Source organism: Cygnus atratus, chromosome 3 (genome assembly GCF_013377495.2).
Source record: "Cygnus atratus isolate AKBS03 ecotype Queensland, Australia chromosome 3, CAtr_DNAZoo_HiC_assembly, whole genome shotgun sequence".
Taxonomy (NCBI): Eukaryota; Metazoa; Chordata; class Aves; order Anseriformes; family Anatidae; genus Cygnus; species Cygnus atratus.
Genome location: NC_066364.1, coordinates 45,057,724 through 45,074,608, shown reverse-complemented (window position 1 = coordinate 45,074,608; position 16,885 = coordinate 45,057,724). Strand labels below are relative to the sequence as shown.

Genomic DNA, 16,885 nt, shown 5'->3' with positions numbered 1-16,885 from the left:
TAAAGCCACTCTTTTGGAAACGTATGTATATGTATCCTTGGTGAAAGAACTTTTTAAAAATCTGTCATGTAATCAAAGCTCTCTGAATAATGCGTCTGTCACTTCAGATAATGCAATTATCTTCACAATAATATTTCAAACGTTAAAATTCAGACAATCAAACATTCCACTTTTATGCTTTGAATGTAATGTTAAAACACCTCTCATCTTAAAAATTTTGTACTTGACAAAGAAATGTTTCATTTTGTTCTCCTAAGTAACACCGACATGCTCTTCAAAAAAGTTGCTTAGGTTCTAATTAACCATTGTGACCTAAATTCTTCTTTTGCTTTGTAGTAAAACTATATTGGAAGTTTACCATCTCATTGAAGAGATAAATATCTTTCACATAATTTGTCATCAATCCAACAAAGCATGGAAACCATGCACTCAGTGAAACAAGCACATTTTTATAATCTTTTACTGAAAAATATTTGAAGATGAAATTGGAAAATATATTGCTCTTATCAGGACAATATTTGCTAGATAAAGACTTTCCATATTTTAGGGATTTAAAGTAAATGTAAATCTGCAAATGTTAGTCTTAGTAGTTGCAATTTTACTGGACAATCAGAAACATAAATTGATAACTTTATCATTCTGTTATCTTGTTTAATTATTTCAATATTGTTTAGAAAAAAAAAATAAATCCATATTTGAAAAGAAAAAGAAACATCCTGACACAAGTTCGTTTTAGTTAAAAAGAATATAGACTAATTTCAGGCCTGAGACACTGTCTTAGAATTCTCTACTTTTTATTCTTCAGTCCACAACATATAAGGAAGAAAAAAATAATAAAAAAAAAAAATTAAAAAAAGGAGGGAAATAAGACTGGCCTCTTATGGATAAATGTTGTCCCATTTTATTTTCATGTCTGATGTGAGAATTTTTGAAGTAAGAATCTTAAATTACTGATCTATTTATTATTTTTATATGTACTGCACATGTGTACAAGTTTTATGCTGTTGAACGTACTGGAATAAATATTCATAAATTATATTATAGAATAAATTTAAGTTCACTCAGAAGTTTTGATAATTCAGCATCCTGCTCAAGGCAATGTCAACCACTAACTTCACAATAGGAGGTTTACCAGTGAGGTCTCAGCAACCACCAAAGATAAAATTTCCACAACTTCTCTGGCCAGCCTATTCCTGAGCTTAATTATCCTACTTAGGTGTTTTTTTTGTTTTTCCCTTCTGTCATGTCGGAAATTCCCTCATTTCAAAGTACAAAACGCTATGCAGCTTTGGAAAGAGCCTAATGCCTTTTTTTTTTTTTTTTAATCAATTCCCCTTACTAGAAGGTAACTAGGACAACTAACTAGGACAACTCCTTCTCTCTAATAAAAGTACATCCTGCTCTTCCAGCCACAGGTCTTCTGCTCCAGACCCTGATCAGCTTGGTGACCCTTGTTCAAGCTTTTTCATGCATTATGGGGCCCAGAACTGGTCACAGAATTTACATGTGATCTAAGGCATTATAGAAATAATCACTTTCCTTGATTAACTGACTACACTCCTACTAATGTAAACGTAAAACACTTTAGATCAATCAAGCACAAAAGCATTAAAAAAAAAGGAAACTTCAGTAGTCAAATGAGCTGATGCAATTTTGAAGATTGATCTCCCCTATAGCTCTTAACAGACACTCTTCTCATTTACTGGTCTCTATTGGCATTTATCCTAAAATTTCAGATAGAGTCTCTTTACATAACTCTAACATTTTCAGGTGTTTCTTGTGAAATACTTGGAGAAAAAAAAAAAAAAGAGAGAGAGACTTTACATGAATTCGACAAACCTGTGCTACAATTTTTCTCTTTGCTTCTATTCATTAAAATGTTAGAACTGATCTAAAACTGTTGCCTATTACAAGTAATGTTTCAAAGCAATCTAAGCAGTCCCTGGGAAAGAGAAAATTTGTGTCAAATATTATACTACTTTAGGGATATTCCATGATATTAGACATTAAAATTAAAATGCTCAAGAGCTACTTCAAAATCACATCATTTCATTTACGATTCTGAAACAGATCATAATTTATTTAGACACTGTATTTAAGCATTTTTGGCCTATTGAAACCTAGTTATCACAGGCCTGTTAAATAATAATAATAGCAAATATTTTTAAAAATAAAGTATCTTTTGTGGTTTTTTGTTTGTTTGGTTGGTTTTGGTTTTGTTTTTGAAAAACCTGCACAGATAATTACATAATCAGATACTGAATTTATCAATTTATCAGCCTCTGAGTAAATGGAAAGAACATAACCTGTCATAAACATCATTTGATGAAGGGGCTTACCACATTATGGTTGGCATAGCTACATAGTTACGGGTCCTGAATGAAAGGTACAAATGAAGACTTTACTTTTTACTATGCTATCAGGTTGTGGAACCCCCTCAGTGCTCTTTATGTGCACTGCACATAAAGGAGACTAACTTTAGGAAAACCGCTTCCCAGTGTCCTTTAGAAGATGTTATGCAGGGCAGGAAGTACAAAATATCTCATGATTGTAGCCTACAAAATTCTGGAAAGTTCAGTTCAATACAAAACTCTGCTAGTCCTATAAAGCAAGATCTATATTGACAGCATCAACAAAGAGGTCTCTCCTCAGGCATAAACTTTCCATTTGTCTACACTGAAAATGCTTCCTTTCAAACTCAATGGGAGTCCGTCTTATGTCTGTTTGGACCTGGCAGCTACTGTACCCTACTGCTAGCCTCTCAGCTTCCATTTTTAATTTAAGTGCTCATTTTTGTACGCTCTGGGTACAGGAAGTTCTCTTGCCGTAACTTTATATGATTCTTTTCCTTAAAACTTGATGCACAAGCACTCGTTCCTCTCCTTCAGTGTCCATAGTTTCAGACAAGCTTAGGAAGAGACAAATAACTAATTCCTGATAAACTAGAGCAGTTCCTACAGTTTTAGTCTGTAAAGTAAGATAAAATCTTATAAACAGACATGGGGCTCAGTATAGACGACCTTAAATGAGACTGTAGATAAAGAGTTTTGTGCCCAAGAACTATACTCGGTACACTACATTACGTCACACACTGCTGCTTTCAGGTACTTTCATAAAAGATGTGGTCTAGCACATTCTATACAAATTGACTCAATTTAAAGCTGCTGCGAATGTGTGTATAAAAGTGTACTTTCCACCAATTTAAGCAGCTCACAATTCAAAAAAGTATTGTTTTCTCTCTGATCGTATTTTGTTTTAAAAGGAAAATAATTGACATGTTTAGTAAAGACTTTAATATCAGGAGTTAAAAGATATTTTTCATTTAAGCTCTGTTTTCTAGAGAGCAATACAACTTATTACAAAAGAAAACATAGAAGCTGCAGGATGGATTAGTGGAATAACACTTGCAATTGTTTCTTCATCATACCAACATGTTTCTGTCTAGCAGTATTAAACAGAATTTAATTTATAACCATTGAGAACATACTATTTACATACCATTACTAGTATTTACATACCACTTTAGTTTTCTGTTTTATCCTCAGGTATTTCCAAAATAGGTATGTACTGTCATAAAAGCACATCCAGCTTGTTACTGAGAACTTACGGTAAGAAACCAAAACAGTCTCTCTCTCTCTCTCTTTTTTTTTTTTTTTTTTTAGGGGAGGCAGAGGTGCAGACTTTTTTGTTTCTTTTTCTTTCTTTCTTTTTTTTTTTTTTTTAAATGGGAATCACCAAAGCAAAACAAATGGGATCTTTAAATCACAGGTTGAGACTGAATATTTAACTAAAAATGTAAAAATATCTCATAGTTATCAGCCATTATTATAATCCCTGGAATGTAATTCTTGCTTAAAAATACATACTGCCTTACAGTTTTTCATCTTTCCTTCAGACACAGTACTATCTTCCATTCTGTCCCAAACAGGATTCACCTAATGACTACAGAAAGACGAAGATAAACCTGTATTCTATAACATATTTTGAAATTAAAAGACAAAAATCAAACAGGGCACATTGAATTCTTGGTCTGATGCAGTCAGAATACTTCCTTTTACTTGTGGAATAATGAGTCATTTTAGGCAGGGGAAGTGAAGGCAATATTGGTTGTAAAGAACAATGCAAGTATGACTTAAAGGACTAGTAAGATTACTTATTGGTAACTGTGTTTAATTTATTTAAATTGCATTTTTATTTTGGCCATATTACAATCAGACAACACGGATACCACATTTCTGAAGAAAGAACATCTAAATCAATCAGGAGAAAAGGGTGCTACAAAAATATTAGCTACAGTACTATATATAAACCAGCATACCCTGCACAGCTCAGCAATATATGCCACAGACAGATAGCACACAACTACAGTGTGCATACTATACTGTTCCATCATTATTTCAGACCTGTCAAATTAACCCAGATACTTTTCCTTCATTCTCTTACATTTTTGTATAAGGACTAAGAAAGATGATTACGCACTTATATACACATAGGCACCTCTTTTGCAGATTCAGAACAAGAACTGGGCAGACAACAGCTTTCACTGAAGAACACTTAGCACAAAGATTTCACAAGTTGTAAGGCTTGTGCTCATCTAATGAGCCCAGTTTGAGAAATGAGAAGAATCTTAACCAGTCTTCTTCAAGGACTGCTGAGCATACTGATTCAATACTGGATATTGCTGAACACAACAAAATATCAGGGCATTCACATGAGATACCCTTAGCTGTAGCAAATTACACATTCACCCATTCACTAGAGCAAAGAGGAAGAATGATTCTTCCAGATAACATTTTTCAGGACCTCTGTGCAGAACTACACCTAGTAGCTTGATTTAGATCTAACTTCATCAGAATGGACAGTCAGATAAGTTATTAGTATAATATTCTAAAATTCTTTACTGAACAGCCAGAATGTGATATGGATGCTTTACTATAACTCTACTCAACTAGAATATTGTTCTGCATTAAACAAATGGTATATTATAACTGTACTTAAAGATGTTGTTAAGTATGTTGGAAATCGAGGTAAAGATGTATATACAACCTTATTTTTGCAGCACCAGTTAAATCCTTATTACTTAATTTATTAAATATACTGATTTCAGTCCCTAAATACTCTTGAGCTTTCAAAACATTAATTCGTCCATTAGTGCAGTCAATAAAAGAATATGTATACAATGCTTAATGATAGTCAAGACTCTAAAGAAAACTTATTTAAAATTACTATCTTGTACTGTATGTGAACTTTAGCATTGACCTTGCTGACAGTCAAAGTATCCTGACTTCTATATATATTGATGTTTTTATTTAAATAAAAAAATTAAAAAAAGTGTGTCTTGGACTAAATAGTTGTTAGATATCTCAAGTAACGTAAAGTTCTTAGATATCTCAAGTAAGGTAATAGGGGAGATGTCCAAAGAGTTGCTCCATGGTTATTTTTAAGCCTATTTTAATGAATGTTTATATTAATCTAGAAGAATGTATAAGCAACACTAATTAAAACACAGAGGTTACTACTTTGGAAGATATTATTCACACTATGAAGGAGGGCAAAGGAATCAGAGCTAGAAATATTAGATTAATAGTTTAGGAAAACACAAAGTGAGGTTGATCTGAACTGCACAACATTACCCAGAAATACAGAAGTAAGGGACGCATTATTATCAGAGGTAAGCATGGAAGGCAATGCTATTCATAACATGACAACAGTGAAAAAATAAAAAGGACAAGGGAAAAAAGGCTGGGGGTGTGTAGGACCAACTTGGAAGTTTTCTACAGTTTGCCTGCAAGTTAGGCCCAGTTAACAAACAAAACTGAAGGAAGAAAGAGAAGACTTCCTCACTGAAGATTCCTGAATAAAAAGGAAATCTGAGTCTAGCTGATTTCTAGAGCAGCCTTCATAAAGTTAGGAATATTAGCAAGATGATAGCATGATTAGCATGATGCATGTGGTGCTCTGACAATTCCATGGCAACAGGGTGTTCCTTGGGAACATTTAGCATCTAGTACCACTCAGCTGTTGTAAATTCTGCTAAGGTCAGAGAGTCAATACAGGTTGTTTAACATTGGTTTTATACAAACAGTCATAACCCGTCCTGACTGATGTATTGGAAGCACAACTCAGGGAAGCACTATTTGTTGCGTTTGAAAAGATTTTGCCATTTTTTTATTGACATGAGTAGACTGACACATTCAATTTGATCTTCCACTTTCTGTGACTTGCTCCTTAGTGCTCTTAACTTACTTGAAAATCATTAAGTCTTCACTTGCACTCCTTTTTATTCCTATATCTAGACAGAAATACACAATTGGGTATAATGAGTTATTTTACTTACTATAGCTTTTATTTGCATTTTTCTTCTGAACAGCCTAAAACAAGCTTCTTAAATAATATTCTTACTACTTTACCAGAAAGCATGATTATTACTTACCCAAACAGGGGTTTCCCCTGAGTATATTGAAAAAATAAACTAACTACTTAATACAGGTTTCTTATCTACATGTCTAGAAAGACCTTCGAATACCCAGGCAATCAAAATATTCTTTCTTAGCTTGAGTTTAAAAATCAGATTGAGGATTCAAAACAATTCAAAAGAAAAACAATTTCTGCAATACAAACTGAAAGTAAGTAGTACTAATTCCGTCGCTTTTTGAAAGCAAGGATGAGACCAGAAGGAGGCAGGAAAAGGAGAATGGCTGAAGCCAAAGGTATCTCAAGAAGAGGTGATGTAGAAGAAACAAAAATTAATCTCACTGTCTATGCACTCCTGAACCTCTTTAGATATCCCTGTCTTTGGTGAGGTAGAATTGGAAAGATTCTGCAAAACCTGAGATATTGCAGAACAGTTTCACTGACTGGCTGGCTGCTACTCCACCACCAGTTCTAGGTGGTTGCTCACTCTCTCTCTGTCTTTCCTCTTTTCACTTTTTTCCATATTTGTATTTTATATCTGGTGCTACTGGCAGTAAGGTAATGGAAGAAGCAAACTGCATGCTCTAGCTTGCTAAGCCAAGATGGATTTTCAGCGTATATAGTGCAAAGAAAAACAGCAAAAGGACATCCAAAAAAATATATATATGTGTATGCATTACAGTCTACCAGCCCAAACCTTCTGAACTGTTCAGATTCCTGGCCCTGTGTCTGGCCTAAACACTTTTTTTCTGGAAACGTATCTTATTCTGCCTGCAGGAGCACCCTAAACTTGCACATCCTTTCCTCACGATTTCCAAACTAATCTTGAAGAGTAGCTCTCCTCAGCTCACAACCATATAACATAAAACATTTAGCACCAGGTGCCTGAGCCTCCTCAGCAGATGCCTGACTCAGGTATAGTACAGGCCTCTGATCCACAGTGCTAATCCTTCTGCTGAGCCCAGTGCCTAATGGAAGAGGAAACCTTTGTCAAACATCCGTAATGACTAAAACATTCATCCAGTTAAGAGACTTTTGGATTACAGACCCCCCTAGGCTTCAGCAGTTTTGAATCCACTGTTTCTAAAGTTCAGGAGGGCACCTCTCTCACAGGTGAAAACCTAGGATGGATGGAAGCCCCTAGCATGGAACCTTGGCCAACATACATGCAACAGGTAGGTAAAGAAGGTATGAAATTAAAATATATATATATATGTATTGGGCATACACAGCAAGTTTTTTGGTGTTTGCTGGTGAGAGGGTAAATGGGCAGCTAGAGGGCTCCTCTGTGGGAAGAGACCAGGGCTGCCCCGTGCCGGCCCCAACTGGTTCCAGCTGGCTCCAACAGCCCCACTGCAGAGCACAGCTGGGCCCTGAAGCCAAGGTGGTGGCACCTAGGAGAAAGCGTGCTTAAGAAAGGGCAAAAAATACCATGAAGAAAGAGAGAACCCAGAGTGGGGCAGACTTATTTCCTGAGGGACTAAAGCCTGTGGGAGAGCCCACACTCCAGCGGAGGAAAAGCCTGAGGGAGAAGCAGCAAAGAGAGAAACAGCTGTGTACTGACCATAAACGGCTGCCCATCCTCCGTCCACTACACAGGATGGGTAGAGGAATCTGTAGTGAAGTTGAGCTTGGGAAAGGGAGGAGAAAAGATGTTGTTTTAGTGGTTTGTTTGTTTGTTTGTTTTCTCATCACTAAAACTTGTTTTAGCCTGCTACAATAACAGGTAATCAAACTCCCAGTCTTTATCTAAATCCATAAGCTTTTTCCACCTATTTTCTCCCCTTGCCCTACTGTGGAGGAGGATGAGTGAGTGACTAGGTGAGCATTTGCCCAGTTAACACACCATAACATAGAATTGGCTTCCTTCCCCATAATGGCAGCACTCCCTTGGGAGGTGAGACCTGAGTTCTGATCAATGGTTTCAGCACTTCCCTCTTACAGCATGAAGGACCTTCCCAAGCTCCATCCAAGTAAATATTCAAATAGTAAGTTTTAAATGCTTACTAGCATAGTTTTTCTGGAACTATTCAGTAGAACAATGTTTAGATACCCAGTATAAAATCATAATCTGAATGTCCTTTAGTTGCCTGAAGGTCGCTTAAACAAACAAACAAACAAAAAAAAAAAAAGGGGGCAAAAAAAAGAGCCTGTACACAAATATAGATCATTATTTTCTAAACAGAATGACTCCCTTTATTACTCATTTCACTTCTGTTAAATCTCATACACATTTCTTCCTCTTGTCTTTCTGCTGCCTCTCCAGCTACTTCTGGAATATTTACAGAAGCTTTAGAAATCTTATATACAAATGAAATAGTGATACTATCAAGATATGCATGAAATGAACCTAAGTAACCATGTAATCTCCTTAGTGTGACCCTCTTCAGCTCCCACCCTCCCCCATGATTTGTTGTGTTCACTTGTTCTATGTCTAAAATTAGACTGTATGCTTCTCCAGACAGGAACCATGTCTGATTTGTTCTATAAAGCCTGTAGCATATTTCAAACTGCTATTTAGTCCTGGGTGAGAAACATCCTCCTCAGTCAATGATACTTTTAAGGTTTGCAAAGAAATATTAATCTGTATTAGATTAAAAAAAAAAAAAAAAAAGTAAATCTAAATTTAAAGTCAAGAGCCACAAACTTGTGTTTCAGAGTTTACTTGAGAGAAGTACTGCTATAGACTTACTTATTCTTCTAACTCTTCTGTAGAGATCTACTTCTGCCCACAGATAAAGTACTTAGCTAAATGATTAAATCCCTATTGCATCCTAGGTATTTACCAGGGAATTGGGAAAGTCCATATGCAAGTTCCTCTTTTCTTTACTCATGTAACAGATGTAAACAAGAAAAAAATTGTTTACTTATTTTCAAAGTGCACTTTTTTTCTCCTTCTACTGTTTTCTCTTAGTTTGGACTATAAATTCTCCTACGAATATGAAAGTTCTATTAAAAAAAAAAAAAGAATCTAGAAATGTTTTGCTATGGCATATTTTCCACTTAAAATTACATCACTGATGATTCCTGGACAATAAATTATAAATTTGGTCATGAACAATAATGCACTTGATGAGGGTTTAAGTATAGGTAATTACTTTTTTTTTTTTTGTCCGAATTGTCTTATCAGCATATGTTTACTGTGTAAAGAGAGTCATAAAGAGCAGAAAGTTATAGCAGAATGGTGTTTTCTGACAGCTTTGTTCCAAATATTTCCTCTTTACTTGTTCAGGCTGCTTCCAGTTCAGAGTACCTCCAGCTTTTTGGATCCTAGAATGGACATCTTGGTCTCTGCATTTACTCTAAGTGCTCTTGCTTCAGGCTTAACTCAGGGCTCAAGGTTTTATTGTTGCTCAAAGTGCCTAAAAATTCCTTTGTCATTTAATAGCCCTATTGTGCATCATATAACAGAACTTCAGCTTCACATTAATATTTAGTTAGGGCGCTATAAGATTATACAATTTCTGTGTGCCTTATCCTTTGCGAAACATAACCATAAATGAGACATAACACCATTCCTCACTTGGCTCACATTAGAATAAATCTGAAAGAATCTCTAAAGACCCTCATAAAGAACAATATTTTTTTTTCCAAAAAGACAGAAGATATGCTCCTGTATCACAGTGTGTCTTAATTCAGTAATACCAACTCTTAACTCAAATATTAATGGTCACCCTAAACCATACCTGCTGTACTTCTTTTTTTAAATTTTTAATTGTCTACTAGTATTGACTAGTATATGTGATTTCTTTTAATTTAAATACCTTTGATATATTTGCAGACCCAACATTATATTATGCAACAAAATAATTTTCAATTTCCTAAAGGTTCCTATCTGAGAAGTGAGTGACTTGCTTATCTTTAGATCTTATAAATTAATGTTATACATTTTATAGGGTCACCATTTCCTGGGCTCAGTAGCTCTATATTGCATCATTGCTGCTGGTTTCAGTACATTAAGTAATTGCTGAAACACTTTAAAAGAGTGCTTGCCAAAGGGAGAAAACCTTTACAGGTCCTTTGCCTTTCAGTGTGTGTGTGTGGGGGGGGGGGAAGACATTACACATTACACAGTGTCCTCAGTTTAACTGTGAAGATAAAATTCAAATTTATGGGAGCTGAATTCACAGAAAGTGTGGTAGTAGGTTCATCTGACACTAAGAAATGAGGCTTGGCCTCCTCTGGGTGGGAGTGACAGGGGGCACTGATTATTCTGGTATTTTTAGTAGAAATAGGAACTAGTCTGTTTAAACATGAAAGGAGAGGACTGAAGTAAAACAAAACCACTCTTTTGTATAACAGCATGGTTAACCCATAAACGTAATCCTCTATTATTCTGCTACTGACTGACATATGCATTAAAAATAATGACTTAGCCTGATCTCAGGAGAAGTAAGAGGATAATGTTGTGCAATTATGGATGTGCTTCTGCATCAAGTGTCTAAAATATGCAGCAAATGAAATGCTTCTAATGACAGAGTTAGTACATATTTCTGCTATATAATAAATACATAGATAAACCTCTGCCTACATATAGTTTGTTAGACTATAATTTAGGTTCTGTCAATGTTCATCAGTGAAGAATACTGTGGAAAACTTTTTCTCCTTTAATTCCTGATAATTAGGTATCATCACATGCTACTTCTAGAATGATCACTATTAAATATATTCCTCAAAAGTAAACTAATCAAAGAAGTGATTTTTAAAACTTCAGGGAAAAGAGAGAGAGAGAGAGAGAGAGAGAGAAGGGAGGAAGGAAGGAGGGAAGGAGGGAGGGAGGGAAGGAAGGGAGGAAGTGGGGGGGGAGGGAGAAAGAAAGAAAAAAAAGGATACAATCAAAGCTTCAAAGCTATGCAGCGAATTCATTTGAGTTTAATTTTTGGGGAATGCAGTCAAGTAATGCAAAGAAAAAAATTTTTCCAAAAAACAACATCGAAGATAAAATACAGTATGCTTTTTTTCCATTATTCCCATTTGTGCTTCTCAACACTGATAGTTCCTATAATAACAAAGACTGAGTAGCAAAGTAAGCAAATGGAAATAAAAATAAAAAATAAAAAATACTTGTTTAAAATTTGCCTCTAAATTTTTCTGATGTAGCAATGTCTCACATCCAGACACTTAATTTAGGAAAGAAAAACAAATGCCACTTTCTTTTTGATGTAAGTAATATGCCACCCCTTATGCACTACAGATTAATTCCAGGGTTGCTGTGTTCTGATGTTCTAAAATCACATAATTATAATTACTTTAATTAAAATAGGTAGCAGCCAGAAAAATTCCATCTCTATGCTACAATTTTATTCTAATCTCAGCATTTGCCAATATTGTTTCTACGTTACAACAATTACTCCAGTGCTGCTTTTACAGGTTAATTTTACAATTTTCAAATGAATTAACTGACAACAGTGTCAAAATTATAATGGCCAATATGGCAGAAGAAGCTGTATTTGCCAAAAGGCCTTCATTTTTTAATAACTCATTTTAAAGTTGATGGGTTTCTTCCATGGATTGTTTTGGGCAAATGATTCTAATTAATCTAAGTGGATCTGTGTGACTACAGGAAAAACTACTGACGATATATTATTTTCTTTCACACCATGCAAGAAACTTCTAAGGAACTATAAGAAACAATTACACTGGCTTTTTTTCATTATTATTATTATTTTTCTGAGATACTGCAAGGTGTTGCGGTCCAAAGGGGAATGGCTTAAGTTTACAAACAGTATTGTCTTAAAAAATTAGGTTAAATTCTCCAGCTGATACTCTTCTACAAAATATGAACCAATCACACCAGAACTGTAAAGATCTTCCCTTTTCTTTAGTTTGCTTTTGAAGAGCATTATTGTCTTTAATATAATTGTTATTGATTTTAAAACCATGCGAAAAAATCACAAAATCGCACTGTAACATTTAAAGATGGAAAAGGAGTATTAGTCCACTCCCATGTCAACATTAGTGTCTCTTTACTACTTACCTCTTTGCTCAGCTCACAGATACAAAATTAGTATTTGATTAGCAAGCATTCTGCATCTATTAAAACCGTTTATATGCTATGTGTTGTGAGTTACTGAAATACATGGAGTTTGGATGGTCCTGAGTAATAAACCCATAGTGATTAAAATAGCAACCTTGTCAAGTGCATATAAATCCAAAGTTTACATAGGCAAAAGTCCTGAGTTGAATGCTGGGAAGGTAACATGTCCTTAGTGAACACTAGAAAATACACACAATCTTTCCCAAGATATTTTTTCCTTTACACTTGCAAGGAAAAAATGTAAGAATTAGGAAGGAAGTCTTCCCCAAAGGTATGATCTCTTCAGCTGTGACGGCACATACTACATGAAAGGGTTGTTGTAATTTCGATCTGTATTTTTGTTGCTGCTATTTATGGTATAATACCCCCAAACAACCTCAGTAAATAATTTATTGATCTGTGATGCTCCAGTTGTTTGAGCATAATTTAATGTTGCTTTTTACTGTTTTGTAAAGCAAGAAAAGAAATTAAAATACTTTGCATTCTCAGTGTCATATCTCATGGAAATACTAAACAAATAATCGACCTGAAAACAGAAATTCTGAGTATGGCTGAAAATCATTCATGACTACAGCTGAATGAAGTCTAACTAGTCAGGTTAGCTGACAAGATAGCTAGCAGGTTTTAGTCTACTCTGAATATGGAAAGAATATTAACAGAAAAGACAAAATTCTGGAAGCCAATGTCTCTGTGACTCTTGAAGTCAAGAAGTTATAAGGATACTGTTATACTTAAAGGAATTAAAAGGATGTTCTGCATTATTCGATAAGCTGTAGAGATAAGTCTGCAGTTTTGCTGCAGGTTACAGAAATTTACACAATGATGTATACCTTGCACCAGTATAAAAATGAACACATGAAACAAGGAAATGATTTGAAAAACAAAAAGAATGGGCAAAGGAAGCAAAAATTTTCAATATAAACTGTCGCTACAGCTCTGTCAGCAGTGATAGGAAAGAAAAAGACAGTTTTCAGGGGAAAGAAAAAGACAGTTTTCAGGGGTCTGAAATATAGTGCTGTATCTGTAACTGATTCTTATAACAAAATTGATCAAAGGAGATGAGGAATATAGTTTGAATAAATAAGAGTCTTAATTCTATCTTTAAAAGTAACATTTTTCTAATGGTGACCATTCTTATATCCAATTCAATTCATATTTACTTAAAAAAATCCACAAAATACTGTTTATTCTGTCATAGTAAAGAAACCAATACTAAACTCAGAAAAAGATAAGGCTACCAGTATTCAACTAATTTTCTAGCTAAACCTGACAAGGGAAAAGAGGGATGAAAGAGTAGAAGAAATTAACTGTTTGTTCAGGACCATTTTCTGATTATTTGTAATTCCTGTTTTGTACCAGCCCCCCATTCAAAAAAAAAAAGTTATAAAAAGGTATACATTTTTCAGAAAAAATGTTTACATGCAATATAGTTAGTTCAGTTAACAGGAAAACATACTAAGGAATGTGTAGAAGGGTACGCTACAGACCTGAAGGCCACAACAGAGCTCTATATGCTTCCTGTCCCACTGGGATTCTGAGATTCAAAAAGAGGAAGCATTAGACATATCTGATGAAGAGAAAGTAAGTTAATAAATGCTTACAGAAGTGCAGAAACAGTACTCTGTATATTCCTGCTACTATCTCTATATAAAAAGCCCACTTTGTGTCTTAATTTTTCATGTGTTAATGTTTTCAGTTATGGTAGCATACCCACTTACAGAAGCCTATTGTTATCCCCATGAGAAGACTGAAGTGTGGCACTGATTTGCACTGAATCAAGGCTGACTTTTTAGAAAATGAATTATTTAAACAGTCGCTACTGCCTGGTACCTGTCAGTGTAAGAAAAGTACGATTGACAGACACCTTAGTCTGGCTGATTAGAATTTATCCTTGGACAGGCCTGGAAGTATTCTGTAAATGGGAAAAGGTAAACTCACTACTTTGCTGAAAACATTAATAGATATGTCTTAACATTATTGAGTGTGGGAATACCACCTCTCTTCTTCTGAAGAATGTTACTCTGCTGTTAGAAATTTTCAGGCTGATCCTTGGCTGACACAAACCAAAAGTAGGCAGGTCTATGAGGGCAATCCCCTTTGATACTGATTATGTTTGAAAACTTTATTAAGCAAAACTATTCCCCATTTATTATTTCCTATAGAAACAGAATATTATAGCATAGCCAAAAGATAAGGCTGTAATTTTCAGGAATTTCTCCAAAACAGGGATATTTTCTGCTGCCCTCTTCTGAAATTTGTTTTAGTAAATATATGGAAGAAGATTGTAGAGACATACTCCTTCACTGGGTCATGTTCATCAAAGGAAGTCCCTCATGACTAGAAAAGTAAAATATCACACATCTTCAAAAAAGGGAAGGGAGAAAGATCCAAGGAGTTACGGACCAGTAAACCTCACTTCAGTGTCTGGAAAGATTATGGAAAAATTCTTCCTGGAAGCCACTACCAGACATAAAAAGGACAAGGAAGTTTTTCAGAACATCCAGAGGAGATTTGCGAAGGAGAAATTGTACATAACCAACTTAATTGCTTTCAGCAATAATAAGATTAGGAAGGAGGAACAATCTGCTAAAACCTCATGAGACTCAGCACAGGTAGATGAAAAGTTTTGTCTTACAGTTTAGATGCAGAGACACCATGAATAGAACAGGAGCATACAAACTAGCAGAAAAGCAGCTTGGCAAAAAAAAAAAAGAAAAAAGGGGGGGGGGGGGGGGGGGGGGCGGCTTCGGTGTGTCCTGGTGAACAAGCTAAACATGAGTGCCCTTAAAGCAACAAATGTGAACCATGTACTGGTCTGCAGTAGCAAAAATATAGCTTGTAGGTCAAGAGAAGTAATAGTGCCTGTCTAACTGGCAATCATGAGGCTACATATGCAGTACTGTGTCCAGTTCTAGGCTACCCAGTAAAGATGGGCATACGGGAGTCCAGATAATATCACCAATCTGGTTAGAGGACTAGAGTGCATAATGTAGAAGATTATCACAGAACTGAGTTTCAGCCTGCAGAAATAAAAAGCCTGGAAAATCTAGTTGCCATTTTCAGCTACCTGAAGTGTACTCCATAGATCAGAATCCTCTCAGAGATAGAAAGAGAACGGACAAAAGTCAGGAAGGGAAATTCTATCTGGATGTAAGAGTTTTTCACAGTGAGAGTGAAGCATTGTAACAGGTTACAGAGAGGTTGTTCAATCTCCATTCTTGGAGTTGTCCAAAACTTGGCTTGGACATAGCTCTGAGGAACCTTCAAAGTTCTCCCTGCTTTCTGTTTTGGGGGTTGGAGCAGATGACAAGCAGAGGTCCCTTCCAACCTACATTATTCTATAATTCTATCATATTCTCTAGGAGATATGTATTTATACATGAGAAGATGACTGAAATGGTAAGCAGCCTTTGTTAGCACTGCTCAAGTGGGGCTTAAGAATGCTATTTTACCTTCGTCAAGGAATAAATATGTATATTGCCCTTGTGGATGCCCAAGGATGTAGGAAATATGGATTACACACACGTTTGTCTTCAAGCATGAGCTTCATCTGTGGGCTGTGCAATGGAACAGAGATAGCCAAGAAAACTGGAGGAACCTGGCCTCCCTGACTCAGAAAGTACTGAGTCATAGCTCTCATTTTCTAGGATCGTGATATGAAACATTTGCTAAACACCAGGCAATATTTTTTGAGTTTTTCAATATGGAATGATTATATATCTTAAGACAGGCATCTAAGAAATCAAGAACATAAAATTATTGATTATTTTATAAGAATATATATTATTTAACATATGGAAAAGTATATGGGAATATGTATTATTTAGTATATGAAAAAAATATTAAGAAAATATTGTTGAGAAAATTATTTTTGCAAATTTATACATAGGAAGCTTGATTTTTTTTTTAGAAGGAAAAATACAGCTTATTGTTCATTCAGGCAAACAATTACTGCTACTACTTAGTCAAGCAGAAAATAATATCTCAGGAGTTCTGTTCTGCTCTTCGAAAAAAAACAGGTCATGTGGCAGATAAATAACATATTTACTATGGAAGCACTCCTAGTCTGTAACATCTGTGATAGCAAAGTTAGCAGATATGATCACAGTATTAAGAACTAGGCCCATTCACAGACTGCCCAGTCAGCTAGATATATCTGTTGGCAGTAACTACTTTCTTTTTCCATAGTCCATTTCAAAGCATTTTCAGCAGCAACCTTGAATGTCCACTAAGTGCACAGTCCCAAAGCAAAAGTCATTTCCTAGCAACAGCTTTTTTTTTTTTTCTTTTACTTTTGGATTTCTTTGTTTTTGCCAGTGTCCTTTCTGGAATTTAGAATATTAAAGAATAATCTTGGAAAGAAAATAGAGGAACAAATACACCGATATTTCCTAAAATATATTGTAAGCCAAACCTGCAGTTTGGGTACAGAAA

The 16,885-nt window shown here is 35.2% G+C and overlaps 1 protein-coding gene across 18 annotated transcripts in view; it reads right to left on the bottom strand.

Annotated features, from left to right (window-relative positions):
• The window catches only part of GRIK2 (glutamate ionotropic receptor kainate type subunit 2), a 414,885-nt gene that overhangs the window by 91,296 nt on the left and 306,704 nt on the right, over positions 1-16,885 (bottom strand). Inside the window, exon 11 of one of the 18 annotated variants that reach the window (XM_035561794.2) lies at positions 7,991-8,044. The exons of the other annotated variants lie outside the window; for them this stretch is intronic. Within the exon in view, the coding sequence (XP_035417687.1) occupies positions 8,006-8,044 (39 nt within the window). The 3' untranslated portion in view covers positions 7,991-8,005. Of the gene's footprint in view, positions 1-7,990; positions 8,045-16,885 lie in introns of those variants that run through there. 18 annotated transcript variants of the gene reach the window in all.